This window comes from Exophiala spinifera, assembly GCF_000836115.1.
Source record: "Exophiala spinifera strain CBS 89968 unplaced genomic scaffold supercont1.4, whole genome shotgun sequence".
NCBI classification, from domain to species: Eukaryota; Fungi; Ascomycota; class Eurotiomycetes; order Chaetothyriales; family Herpotrichiellaceae; genus Exophiala; species Exophiala spinifera.
Genome location: NW_015622516.1, coordinates 519,146 through 532,794, shown reverse-complemented (window position 1 = coordinate 532,794; position 13,649 = coordinate 519,146). Strand labels below are relative to the sequence as shown.

The window sequence follows — 13,649 nt, the reverse complement described above, 5'->3', positions numbered from 1 at the left end:
CCACCAGAAATTGGCGAAGCTGCGTATTTTGTGGATGCATTGATGAAGTGGTTCTGCATTGCGTTGAATACAACAACATGGCCTATGCCACTAAAGTAGGTAGCAATGACCCTTGCAAACCAGTGAACGCGATACTCTACCCGCCGTGCAAAAGCAAAATATGCTGAGAGGGATTAAGACACTACAGATATTGGCACATGGCGGGGGAAGTTTCCCCCACGCTAGTCCATTGTTTCTCTTTGTCGGTGCATTGAAAACGGTGTCGATGCAAGGGACCAGAAACCAGACGGACGTCAGGAACTCAAGACCTGGTCCTAGGTAGAAAAGTCCAATTTGCTCCGTGTTCATGTCGTACGCCGGCTCTGAGAAGATTCCCTGCATGTTGTTGTATATGCTGTAGGTTCTGCCAAAGATCAGGGCTTGATAACATGTCTCTCGAAGAAGAAAATAATCTGCGGTGGCCATCAACCCACAGACAATAGTGAGAGTCTAGACCAAGGCAGCATGACCTAAGGAAAGGGAGCTTCCGGTGACCTGCGTTCAACGCATGCTTATTTCTTCTCCATCCTCATCGACTGGCGATGACGCCTGCCCCATGCTAGTGTGCAGTATCGTCTATGGGGTGCCAAGGGCGGACTACAGCAGTCGGAAGAAGTGGAGGAGTTGGAGGATGGTCACTGATGCGGATGGAGGCCCTGTTATGAGTATCGCTGAAATTTATCCCGACGGGAAGTGAAACTGAATTTAATTCTGACTGGAAGCGAAAGAAGTACATGGATACAGGTCCCTGATGGCCGGTTAAGGCGACGGTGAGTTGAAAGTGGCTTCAAAAGATGCCAGGAGCTGGGAATGGCTTTAGACTGGTAGTGAGGCTTGCCCAACAAAGTACAATTTGGCGAGCAATCGCGCGTCTTGGCAAAAACCATCTTCCTCGTACCTGACGTGGCGGCAACCTCGTTCTTCACCTTTGGTCATCGACTTCATTCTTTTTCCATCTGCGGTCTACCACATCTCTGATAATGGCTTCCTTTAGGCCGCGGGTTGAGGAGGTCTTCCGCAACGATGAGGCTAAGAAAACCCTCATAGAGGCATGCATTTTGTTCTGTCCCTGGACACCGCTAACCCAGCTTAGGACATGTTGGCCGAAATCGAGGAACGTACCAGAGAACGAGATGCTGCGAAAGGCGAACTTGATATGGCCAAAGATACCGCCCGCACGTATTACCAACGTATGGTCCAAGCGGAGTCAGACAGATCCCACCTCCAGACATCCACGGTTACTCGTCTCTCGTTTGGATGCCTGGTTCTCAACTAATGTTCTTCAGGATTGTGACCGATTCCTGCTTGTCCTGATTGATGGTGACAGCATGCCGGTAAGGCCATGAGTGCCGACAGAATCCCCTAAGATGAGAGGCTCCTCGAGAACAATTAGCTGACCTGGACAGTTTCTTGATGAATTCCTGTCGAGAGGCATGGAGGGTGGCGAGGCCGCTGGAAAGCATCTCCGATCTTCAGTTCTCGATTATTACAAAACGAACCCCAAATTCCACGCTGACGATCGTGTCATCATCCGTGTTTATGCTAATGTGCGTGGTTTGAGCCGTACCCTCAAAGCTGCCAAAATCATCTCCGATGAGTCGACCTTTGACCAGTTCATCGCTGGCTTCAATAAAAGTCACCCGCTGTCCGATTATGTCGATGCTGGTGTACACAAGGAGGCTGCTGACTCCAAATTGAAAGGTACGTCAGTGGAACCCTCCCTTGGTCCAACTGATTTGACAGGTCTACTCAAAGCAAACTTCGAGCTCTTCTACCGAAATCGACACTGTCAGCATATCTTCTTCGGAGGATCTGCAGACAACAGCTATGCAGGCTTTCTCAGCCCTTATACACTTCCTGGAGGTATCAACGATCGCGTCACCTTGGTCGAAGGCCCGCCATTCGCTTATGATCTCCGAAAAGTTGCACAAGGGTTCGATCGAGTGTCGTTGACCACGGTATTCAGGACGGCAAAAATACAAGTCGTCAATGGTACCCAAGCCGTTGCTGGAATCAAGAGACCTGCTCCTGCGAGCTACGGCTCTGGCCGACCGACTCCAAGTTCAGCTTCGACGCCCGCAGACAACAGATCTTCATCACCTCCGACCACGCCTAATGTGTCACCCATCATTTACCAGAATCAATATGGCCAGCGCCTTGATATACCGCTGAGCTACGACAAGGAATACCTCAAGCTTCTTTACGACAAGAATTCGAAACTGTGCAACAACTTTTATTTGCGAGGCAACTGTCCCTTCGGGTCTTCCTGTGCATGGGACCACTCTCAAAAGTTGAGCCAAACCCAGCTTGACACGCTGCGATACAAAGCCAGGACTTCCAACTGCCGCAATCCTTTCTGTACAGATCCCACCTGTTGCCTAGGCCACATGTGTCCGCGGGGAAATGCCTGCAGTCTTCCAAATTGCAAGTTCCTCCCAGAGATGCACAACATTGACGTCAGCCGCCTGTACGAGTACAACACGGAAACGCAGGAGAAGAAAGAATTGAAGCCTTCCTAGGAGGAATTGCTCCGAAAACTTGCTACTTCTTCCCGCGCTGCGTCAGAGATCCCAAAACTGGCATCACTGCCTGTATACCCAGCAGGTCCTGGCTCTATACTCGGTGCTGCAATTGCCCGCCTATCTACACGGGACCGGGATTTGCCATGCCCATCGCGGGGCCGACGGCTATCTCGAACTTCTTGATTTTCAAAGAGGAAGTCTGGAAAATTCCGTGCCCCCTCGACCCAAATTCATCCAACGTCAGAAGGTATACATGAACCGCTGACGTGAATGGTCCGATCCTCCCTCTCAGTACGAAGCGACTCTTCCTTTGCAACTGCTTGCTTGCCTGAGAAATACCCCCTTCAATTGTTTTCGTTTGTCCAATTGCTAATCTGCTCAAACGGCATGCTCTAGTGTGCCGGCACACTCCGACCGAGGCAAGGCACTGAGCATGCTTGCGAGCATACCAGTGACGACTCTGTCTTGGATTTTTAAAACACCTTGAAGCTCTTGTAGCAATTAAAACCACTTTAACTCATAGTTGTTTCTCTGACGTGGCTCACAGTAATTGGCTTCCCGTAGCGACGCATAAATCGATCGTAGTGTGATTATCGTAACCTGTCGGCTTGGACAATGGGTTGTGTTTACAGCCTTGCTTCACAGATGTGGCTGGAGTTCGGATAGGGTTTCATATCTTGTGAGATCTCCCCCTAAAGACATCCCATTCAATCTTGGACGATTGCCATACTCTTTCTGAGTTCTCGCTCGCGTTGCTTGCACTGCAATTCCAGTCTTTCAATGGCATATTGTAACCGCTCTTTCTTCTGCTGCATTCGTTTCATCTCTAGGATTTTCGTATCGGTTAGACCGGGTGTATGGGAAGGCCTGCTGCTACGGGTTGGCTGTCTGACACCACCAAAGCTGGAACTTCGTCTGTTGTTGTTCAATCGCCCTTCCAGCAACTCCGAGCGGGCCCTCAGACTCTCCTCTTTCCTCCCAAGTTGGCTCACGTACTTGTCCACTGTCGACAACAACTGGTTAATGGCAGGCACAATCTCATCGACTAGCGACTGTTGTGCCTCTCGGAGGGTGGGCTCGGGTAGAAGTTCGAAATGCTGTTGCGTTTGCAGCACCTTGCATAGACGGGGAAAGTCGGACACGCCTTCGTCGAGAATGGAGATGCTCGAGTCAAGCAGCGACAACGAGGACCTCAGCGACGAGACTGCGGGTCCAAGGGACGCCATGGTAGGAGACCTTTTTTTGGGGGGGTCTCTTCGAAGTATTTTAACCTAGGGAGTGATTTTGGAATGAGGCCGTATCGACAGGGTAAACAACCATGGGTCGCGACGCAATAATGCAAACTTGACAAATATGCCAAGATTGGCCAAGTTAGGTTTAGCTCGCTCCCCGAGAGCTCGGGAGAACGTTGAAAGCAAGAGCTCACTTTTGCCCCCGACAGCAGCCAAACTCTTCACGGAACAACCTATTCAACCTCGAAAACCCAGACTGTCCTCAAAATGCCTGGCTGGATCCCCAAGAAGTTTCCCGGCAAAGTTGGTGAGTTTTAGCGACTACATCAAGACGAACCGTCCCGCACGTCGAACAAACCGTGACTGACACCCCAGCTCAGCCGAACCCATGATCCCTTTCTACGCGGCCGGTCTCATCGTTCTGTACGCAATCAACGCCGGCGCGAACGCCATGATGGCCTGTAAGTGATTTCTTCTCTGACATTTGAAGCCCTGGGAGGTGGAATGAGAACATGGTATTGCGAGAAGGCCCCAAGACTGACCTGGCTCTAAAACTGCAGCGGACGAGTACAAGAACGATCCTCGAAACCCGAACGCAAAGCCCAACCCCAAGGCGACATAGACGGAAGATTGTTTTCTACCTATCTGAAGTCCAATCCAATCCCGATTCAATGATCGTCAATCAGGAATGCGGCGGAGAAATACACAAAGCTGCCTGAATCAATTGTACATACTACAAGCATAGAGACCCAGTGGATCAATGGAATGAAGAAGTCGGAAAAGTCTACAGCTTGCAATTTCCCTCGTGCGGATGTGTTGTTCGCTATTTCGTTCCCTCCGTGCAATTCGGCTCTTCCCGGAAACGAGATTGGTGATATGCTGCAGGCATCGGTCGTGATGGACTGATGTTGCAACATTTGGATGATCACATCAAGTTCACAGAATTTAAGGAGCCACACTTAGCGACATTTCTCTGTTACTTTGTGAGGAGTTTTGATGGGTTGTTTCTCCGACGACAAGTCCAGCTAGCAGAACCCGGCCTACCCCTTGGAACAGGTAAGGATGAATGATCATGATTTATTCGAAAGAAATGACGTCTTCAGTACACCCCTCCAAGAGAGCCTGCTTCCGAAACCGGTGTGGTCCTTAGACCTCCTCGTTCACCGCGCACTCAAGCGAGGTTGTGCGATTTACTTACGTTTTGCCTAATCAAGCGAGACAAAAAGCATATATAGCCGGCGTGGCCGCTGCTGACGCTGGGCTTCAGCCTTTACCATCTCTTCTCAGATGAACCTCCGAAGAGCCCTGAAGAAATTGGTGATCATCGTGATAAAGGAACAGTGGCTACCATGAGTTGTGACAAGACCCAGGCCAAGGGTCGATTTGATCCCTTCATATCCGGAGACAGAATTCGGCACTGCTGGCTTTACCTCGTCAGAGAGGGGCTTCGACCTTGGAATCGTCTCGATATTTCGAGCCTGAGGCAGTTGACTTGATGACTGTCGAAGAGAAAAAGATCTTGTATAGAATATCGACAGCTGTACAGGTGTGAAGGTAGGTCGATTTCGTGATCTCTGACCTTGGCTCATGGCGTGTTAACTCAAATCATGACACTCTCATAGATAGATCCGTTACTGAAAATGGTTGTCCAATCTTGATTGATTATTTGGAAGGCTGTAGGCCAAGGTATCCATGCTGGATCGCCTGGTTGCTAATGTCTCGAAATCTGATTCACCAGTCGCGCTGTAACAACGGCAACGAACTTGTCGGTGCCGACGGAAGGTCTATAGTCTGATCAAAATCCGTGGCTACGCTCAATGCCGCTTCTGCGACTGGCAGTGCCTCGTCTGGGTGTATATTGTGATGTATCGATGCAGGACTGGCCTCGTTGGCCCAAGTTGGTGTGTTGTCTTGAGTGGTAAGGTAGTGCTGTTGGCGCGGTGGAAGCGCCATGCTCGACGCCACCAAGAGTAGCAGTAGCACCAGAGTCGGATAGAGAAACACCGTCATGGTTGCGGTTGATTCATCGATGAAAAACATCGACGAAGGAGACGAAGAAGAGAGAGCGAGAGTTGCCTGGTAGAAGCCTCCAGAGTCCGCTATTTCTAATTAATGTGACAGGCTCTGCTGGTGAAGGACCATGAAGGAGGGAGTGACAAACTAGTGTGGCTTGGGAGGTTGGAGGTTGCCAATCAAGACGGGGCAGAGTGAACGTGCACAATGAGGAGGTGTTTAGTGAGACGGTACGGATATCATGGCTGTATATGACATACTCCGTCCTTCCGCAGACGATTTCCATTGTTTGTCCTAGCTTGATGCTGTACTGGATTCCAATCACCTCAGAAGGGCGGAGGCCGTACAGTCGGTCGCTGTTCCCGCTCCCGATCCAGCAGCTAATAAGACACATACCATTTGCCCCTTTCCTGCTTTCGCCCTTGAACACACCCCGTCAAGGGATTGTGACACGGACTATGCACTACATGCTTCCAAGAAAAGAACTTTGACGTGAAACGGTCGAGAAATTCCTCGGAGTCGGGGTCATAGCACCTCATACTCGTGTTCAGGAAAGGCGCCACTGAAACTTCTGCTGCCCCTTGCAGGCTTCAAGAGAGCTTGGCACCTCTGTCTGCTTCCGGACCCTTTCATGATTCACACGCCGATAGACTCAGCACACACATGGACAATTCATCTGTTGCTCGCAGTACATGTTCCGCGATGTTGTACCGCCTACAAACAACCCCACGCTCGACCAACCCGACGCGATTGTCGCAGCTCAGCCTCGTCGCCTGCAACCTTTGCCCACTCTGATGGCTTCCTGAGTTCCTCGGGGCCACGAAACGTCATAGCTTGAGCGTGTTCTTCTGTGTATGATTGTCGTGCAGAGCAATGTACACGCGTCCAGTTCCCTTGTTGACACGGACTACGCTATACGCTTCAGCGCTCACCAGTCTCATATACCGTGGTGGACGCCATACTTCGGCCCCCAGAGGGACTGGTGCGAGACGTCACCTTCGAATGGAGCCAACCCGGGCGCATCGCAACCCTATCATCAAGCTTCGGGGAACCAACAACAACACGGCCATACTTGAATTCATCGTATTCATTTCCATACGGTAGGTGACTTATCTCCCACTGCCGCGGATTTTCAGCATACCCCATTTCCATGACCAAAATATTGGTTTGCGGGTAGCACGGGAGCGATCTCTTCGGGAGCTACGTGACGGCTGCCTCGTCTATACATAGCAAAGGCCCAAACTTTGATGTTGGCCCAAACTTTCTCAGAAAAAAGTGATTGCTCTCCTGCCGACCATGATGATGAGTACGGGGTAGACTACCATGGCTTCGCCAATAAAAGCACAACTACCAGACCAGAGATTTTCACCTGTGTTATTTGATATATTACATCTCTAGGTACAGCGACGTCGGCCAGCGACGCCTCATCGAAGAAAATTCCCATGTCAACGATTCGGGGGAAGAAGTCGTGTGCCACCTTCTCCACATACAGACGCGTGTTTCTCCCTAGGAAGGTAGGAGCTACACTTCCTTCTGTCGCGCGTGCAAAGAAGTTTCGCTTCACTCCACTCAGCCGGTGCCTTTTCTAAATCGGGATTTTACTGACAGGCAGTAACATGGAGCTGGAATGTCGCTGCAAGAGCGCCGTTGTTGAAGAAGTCACGTCCGGAGAGGTGGTTCCCAAAATTGACCCATCGACCCTCCTGGTAGTGCTTGACAATCCTCCCAGGTACCAAAAACATGATCTGACTGAGTGACAGTGGCTTTGCCCGAAACGTCCGCTCAGCGTGCGAAGGTTAACAATAAAAGACACCCAATTAACCCTTGGCCGTTGACGGATCCCTAGGCCGCCGCGGAGGTCGATATTCGTGTTGTGCACCGCGCCCGTCGTTCCTGTCAACGACAATGTCTCCTGGTGGCATTTCTGGGGTCTTCGGCCTTTGCCTACGCCGACTTCTTCTCCCATTATGAAGGCCGTGTAGTGCCGACTGCATCCATTGCTCAGAGGGTTTGTTGTTTGGTAATTCTTCGAAATATGTGAAGTCCTTGAAAGAAACTCCATTCTCGACCTCTGAAGCTGTTGGATTAGTCTCTTCACCCCGTGCAGTTCCAGGTACAGTTCCAGGTTCTTCAGGCACGCCAGGTTCTTGAGGCACGTCCGGTTCTTCAGGCACGTCAGGTTCTTCAAGCACGCGTCGTCCCTCCTCAATGACCTCCTCGGGCATTGGCTCTCTGTAGACATGGATGATGTGTTCTCCGTCAGGGGTTGCTTCACTCATTGCCCTGCCCTCTTCAGCGACTTCGCCGAACTCTTCACTACTGTCAGTGTGCTCGACAGCTTCTTCCACAGGGCTCCCATCTTCCCACCCCATATCGTCCAAGTCGCTCTCACTCTCATCATCGACGATACCCGATATCTCTGATCTTCTCAGTGATCCATGCTCTACTGCGAAGCTGTTTTCTGTTCTGGCATATCGAGATTGCGAGAAGTTAGCCTCCTCAGCATGGCTGACTGAGCCGGCCGATTCCATGTTGCTCACTTGAGCAGATGTCGGTGGAGTGTCGGTGTTTAGAATGGCTTTGATCTCCTCATGTGTCTCAATATAGTTTCGCACAACGCCTCGAGTGGCCTCGGCAAGGCCTATGTTTAGCTGCACCACTAGGCGATCTTCTCCCCGGAGTTCTAGGCGCTGGCATCTCTTCTGCAACTTCTTGACACTGTTCCGCAGACCCTTGATGGCTCTCTTGCTCGCCTCCCTATTATTGCTAGATCAGCATGTGGTTTCGGCACGGATGTTTGAAGACGTACAGCTCTTGTTTCAAGTCCTCCGGAACCTCTCTGTCATTGGTTCTGAGTGCCCTTATATGGTTCATAAGGGTCTCCAAATTTATCATTGATATGAGCAACTCTGCGTCTACCTTGGTGGAAACGAGGAATAGGTGGATCTGTGACCATTCCTCCTTCCAGGTGGACCACTTCAGAGCGACCCACCATCGTTTGACCTGAGAGTATTCTGGCTTATCAAGTCGAAGCGGTTCAGACTTCTTCAGCAGGTGTCGAATCTTATCCCCGATGTCCTGCGATGCCTGCACAATCTTGTCGGTGATTCTGTTAGAATCGAGATCTATCAAGAATCCTCCTTCAGGTGAGTCGGCTGTCCGCATCGTCTTGCCGAATCGCTGCAGCAGTAGAGCAAATATCTCGGCCTCGTGGGCGATCATGTCTACTTCTTTGTGACCGTATTTCACGTTCTTTATGAACCGATTGAGCTTTTTGCAGACATTGTGGAATTCGTTCGCTATGGTGAAGATTGCAGTTACTCCGCCGAGGGTCTCCATTGCAGATTGAAGTCCCAGAGTCAGTCAGTCAGTGATAGCACGAGTTTGGTATCCGAGAGTGTGATGGAGGATGTGGTCTCTTCCATGGTAGCGCTGATGCGACAACGATGAAGATGCTCTCTCGGCACCCCTCGCGTAGAAAGCTACCAATCACTTAAGTGCTCGTCGACTGCGCCATGACCGGTGTGAAGGCTTTGAGGCTGAGAATGGAGCCGTAGGTCTACCTACAATTGGGAACCAATGCAAGCAGCTGCCAACCGCCACAAGCAGACGCCCGAATGCAAGCCATCATGCAAGATTGCGCCTGCAGGGCTTGGACAATGAGAATCCACCACTGGTCTGGAGGAGCCAAGGAACGGCCCTTTCCCTGCCCCGAGTGCATTGAAGCAGATACCCTGGGGGCATTGGGTGAGTGGGAGAATATGGCGTATTCCGTTTTGATCTCGCGTTGGGGTGTGCTGGCAATGCAAGGGAAGGGTGAGGGGCCGTAGATACGGAGGTGCGCCAGGATTTGAGTGTGGTCATGACATGTTCGCGCGTACTCACAAATGGTCAAACCGGTTGAAACTCCAGTTAATGATGGTGCAATTCATGGTTTCCATGGAGTTAAGGAGTTTTGGTCTACCTATCAAGGTAAGTTGACGAGTTTGCTGCAACGTAGCCCAGTAGGAGCACGGATTCGGTGGGGGCACTGTGAAGGTTTCCGACGCATCCCCCTGCAGAATGCCCGTGAAATATTTATGTTCGTGCCTATTTAACTACTACACCTCATAGTTACCTTTACACAGTGTGCAGGACATAGTCACTCGTGACTCACCCACTGGTTTTTCCGTGCTCGCTGTGCGCGGAGTTTCAACCGTTTCGCAGACACACTTCCATGCGGTAGGGCGAGGTAGAACCGACCAACACCAAGGTATCTCACAGTTTGATTCTTCAGCTAGTTCACCAAGCTCTTCGAGGAGGACGACACCACTTTCCTGAACTGTGTCGCGGGCTCTGCTGCGTACAGAGTCCTCGAACATCTCTCTCTCACTGACTGAGAGAGGATAGGAAGATCATCTACAGCCCGCTGGGAGTAGTTCGACCGCGACATCGATGTCGTGGAACTCGTACGGCGTCCGGGTCCTCGTGCGGGGAGAGTTTTACCCATCCGTTTAGGCATGAAGTACCCTAAGCTGAGAAAAGGGTATTATCGGTGAGCTCGACTAATAAGCTGCTGTGGCCACCGCCCGCCAAAGCATACAATATACCTACGATATTGTACGACCGATCGAGCTTTTCGGCATTGAACAAGCGCTTTAGCATGGCACTCTCATGGAGTGTCACCCTCTCACTCTCACCTCTCAACTCTTGCCAAGCCACATTGCACCGGTCACGCATGAGCGCTGCCCTGGCCACGCCCACAACACACCGCCCGCGCCCTCAACTCCTGGTTTAGTCCTTCGTGCTGGAATTTCATGAATTCATTGCTCAAGGCGTGATTGCGATAGCACAAACAGGGAAGACAAATCGACAACATAAAAGCACAATTCGTTAGCCGCAGAAGCCGATGGCGACCTCAAACTCCCTCAAACTCCATCTCTTGAGCACTTTTGATAGTCAGCTTACAGGGCAAACCAAAGAGTGTCAAAGCGATACCAGCAGCTGGAAATAAGAGTATCAAGCAATACCAAGAACTTGAAATAAGAGTGTCAAGAAATGCCAAGAACCCTGACGGGAAACGCACCGGCACTGGATATGAAGAGCGGCTGAATGATATGCGCCTTATGGACCCAGGACCAGCTTGGGGACACAAGACAAAAGATCGACAGACTGATCGAGAAAAGGAATGTCGGCTGCTTGAGCAACCCTTCAATTTAAGCACGCAAAATTAAGTAATTAGGCGCATAAGGCTTAGCTAAGGTAAGTACCTAAAGTTGGCTGGACCGCCGTACATGAATGAATGAATCAATATCTACAACCAATCAGCATGGTGAAGGCGTCCCCCTTATCTTTCGCAGCAAGCCTCGATCACCTACAATGCTGACTGTCCGTATTTCTCATCGGCCTCGTAAAAGAGATAGGTGTACTCCGTACCACCGTTTCAAATGATCACGCCGTCTTCAGCTTCCCCAAATGGGCAACGAGCTACTGCTCCCGGCGCGCTGGGTCCAAAGATGCTTATCGATCACCTCCTTCAGCCGTCAGGGGTGGCTCGTCTGCGGCTTACATGTATATATGGCGTCCCCTCCGCAATCCCTATTTATGCTCCGCGTGGCCCTACCGCCCTAGACTAGTTGGGAGCTGCTATCTACGTGTTGACCGTCTCTCACGCTTTGTCACGCCGAACGCCAGAATGCCCGAGCTGAAGGAAAAGAAATCAACCGACGGCCCAGAGGAAGCCCTCGCCACGGGCGGTCAGGAGATCGCGATAACCCTGGACGGAGAGATTGTCAATGCGTCCGGTCACATCGACCAGCTGAACCGTCAGTACGGTCTCCTGAGCATATGTGGTCTTGCCCTGACCGTCGACAATGCTTGGGTGGCCTTGGGGACATCTCTCGCGGTCTCGATCTACAACGGCGGCGCCCCTGGCGTTATCTGGGAGCTATGGGTCGCAGCGTTTTACTACAGCTTCATCAACGCATCAATCGCCGAGTTCGCCTCCTCCGTGCCTTCTTCAGGAGGAGTATATCACTGGGCTACCATCACCGCGGGCCCCAAATGGGGCCGCCCCGTTGGTTTTTTCGCGGGCTCACTGAATTATTTCGGATGGCTCTTTGATCTGGCCTCCATAGCATACATCATGTCGGAACTGTGTGTGCAGATGTACTTCCTCTACCACCCCGACTATGTCATCCAGCCTTGGAATCTCTTTGTCGGCTTGTTATGCATCATCGTCCTGTGCCTGGCAGTCACGATATTCTTCAACGGCGCCTTGGCCTATCTCCAACATTTCGGCCTGTTCATCGTCACGGTGGGTGGCATCATCACAATCATTGTTCTAGCCTCCATGCCGTCGCAACATGCATCGACGAGCTTCGTCTGGACGGATTTCGAAAACAATACAGGCTGGAGCGGCGGAGTAGCGTTCCTGACCGGCGTCCTCAACGGCGCTTTTACCATTGGAACCCCCGACGCCGTCACACACATGGCCGAAGAACTCCCCAACCCAAAACGCGACTTACCAAAAGCCATCTTTGCTCAAATCGGCCTCGGATTCCTGTACGCTTGGTGCTTTGCCATAGCCCTGTTCTATGGCGTCAACGACCTCACCGCGGTCCAGAACAGCAATGGTTCATTCCCACTGGCCCAAGCTTACTCTCAAGCGACGGGCAGCCGCGCCGCAACATTCGGCCTGCTCTTCATCATCTTTCTTTCGCTGGTACCTTGCTTGATCGGAACATTCTTGACCGTCGGACGAACGTGGTGGGCGCTCGCGCGAGACAACGCAACACCGTTCTCGGGTTTCTTCTCCCACGTCAATGAACGACTCAGCTGCCCCGTCGAAGCCACCCTGCTCACTGGAGTCTTGACCATCGGATTGTGCGCCATCACCCTGGGAAGCAAGACCGCCTTCAACGACTTGGCAGGCTCCTTCGTCGTGCTGAGCAGCGTATCGTACGCGGTCACCATCCTGCCAAACATCATCACCCGCAGGAAATACATGCCCGTCGGGCCCTTCCATCTCGGCATGGCCGGATACATAATCAACGGCCTAGCCGTCCTCTTCATCATCCTCTTTGACATATTCTTCTGCTTTCCGGTAAAGTCTCCTCCTCCTCGATATGCCAAACCTCCATGCCCTCCTCCCCCTCCCAAAAACACACCATACAGCCTATAATCTTCATTCCCCGTTCTCCAGACGTTAGCAATTCTATTACTCGGTTGTTCCCCTTCAACAGAATTCCTCACCCCAAAACTAACATCCTGGATTCTTCATCTGCAGTACGCCCTCCCCACCACCGTGGCAAGCATGAACTACAACTCCGTCATCCTCGCCGGCGTCGTAACACTCACCACGTTCTGGTGGTTTGTCCACGCGACAAGGAAATACGAGGGGCCCAACGTGGGCAAGATGGTCGAGGCGAACATGTTGGAAGCGAGGCGCGCTTCAAGGGTGTAGAACTATTTAGACCCTCGCCTGAGAGCATTTTCCTGGTAGAGTTCAGCTTTCCGTCTTTTCAAATGAGTGATAAAGCAATCCCCATCCCTCGCACATATTTGGCATATCCAGGGACTCCCTCTCAGAAGACCCTTGTCGGTTTCTTCAAAGGATCTTCCCCTGGCCCTAGTTTGGCTCACGAGCGGTTTTCGCACTTCGGAGAGATATTTTGGAAAGAGACGGTACGGAGCCTTGTGTGTTGCAAACGTCGGAGCTTGAGGTTCGTCACCACACAGCCCAAAGACATCCCCCCATCCCGTCCTGCCTTCGTCCCGGGAAACTCCATCACATACACCCTTTCATTCCCTCCCGGGGATTGGAAACACCAGTGAATGCGATCGTTTCGTCCTCGCTGCTCCC

At 51.6% G+C, this 13,649-nt stretch overlaps 6 protein-coding genes across 6 annotated transcripts; 3 read left to right on the top strand and 3 right to left on the bottom strand.

Annotated features, from left to right (window-relative positions):
* Positions 1 to 1,135: 1,135 nt before the first annotated feature.
* On the top strand, positions 1,136 to 2,558 carry PV08_05378 (uncharacterized protein; the record flags this gene model as incomplete). Its single annotated transcript, XM_016379721.1, has 4 exons — positions 1,136 to 1,276; positions 1,326 to 1,373; positions 1,446 to 1,740; positions 1,783 to 2,558. 4 exons carry the CDS (start codon positions 1,136 to 1,138, stop codon positions 2,556 to 2,558), a joined length of 1,260 nt encoding a protein of 419 aa, XP_016235548.1.
* A 710-nt stretch (positions 2,559 to 3,268) lies between these two features.
* PV08_05377 (uncharacterized protein) lies at positions 3,269 to 3,787 on the bottom strand (the record flags this gene model as incomplete). The annotated part of the gene is made up of 1 exon (XM_016379720.1): positions 3,269 to 3,787. One exon carries the CDS (start codon positions 3,785 to 3,787, stop codon positions 3,269 to 3,271), a length of 519 nt encoding a protein of 172 aa, XP_016235547.1.
* Positions 3,788 to 4,060: 273 nt separating this feature from the next.
* PV08_05376 (uncharacterized protein) lies at positions 4,061 to 4,415 on the top strand (the record flags this gene model as incomplete). Its single annotated transcript, XM_016379719.1, has 3 exons — positions 4,061 to 4,100; positions 4,174 to 4,254; positions 4,354 to 4,415. The coding sequence occupies 3 exons, from the start codon at positions 4,061 to 4,063 to the stop codon at positions 4,413 to 4,415; spliced, it is 183 nt and encodes a 60-aa protein (XP_016235546.1).
* Positions 4,416 to 5,524: 1,109 nt separating this feature from the next.
* PV08_05375 (uncharacterized protein) lies at positions 5,525 to 5,803 on the bottom strand (the record flags this gene model as incomplete). Its single annotated transcript, XM_016379718.1, has 1 exon — positions 5,525 to 5,803. The coding sequence occupies one exon, from the start codon at positions 5,801 to 5,803 to the stop codon at positions 5,525 to 5,527; it is 279 nt and encodes a 92-aa protein (XP_016235545.1).
* Positions 5,804 to 7,623: 1,820 nt separating this feature from the next.
* PV08_05374 (uncharacterized protein) lies at positions 7,624 to 9,145 on the bottom strand (the record flags this gene model as incomplete). The annotated part of the gene is made up of 2 exons (XM_016379717.1): positions 7,624 to 8,563; positions 8,616 to 9,145. 2 exons carry the CDS (start codon positions 9,143 to 9,145, stop codon positions 7,624 to 7,626), a joined length of 1,470 nt encoding a protein of 489 aa, XP_016235544.1.
* A 2,335-nt stretch (positions 9,146 to 11,480) lies between these two features.
* PV08_05373 (uncharacterized protein) lies at positions 11,481 to 12,968 on the top strand (the record flags this gene model as incomplete). Its single annotated transcript, XM_016379716.1, has 1 exon — positions 11,481 to 12,968. One exon carries the CDS (start codon positions 11,481 to 11,483, stop codon positions 12,966 to 12,968), a length of 1,488 nt encoding a protein of 495 aa, XP_016235543.1.
* Between the last annotated feature and the right edge of the window lie 681 nt (positions 12,969 to 13,649).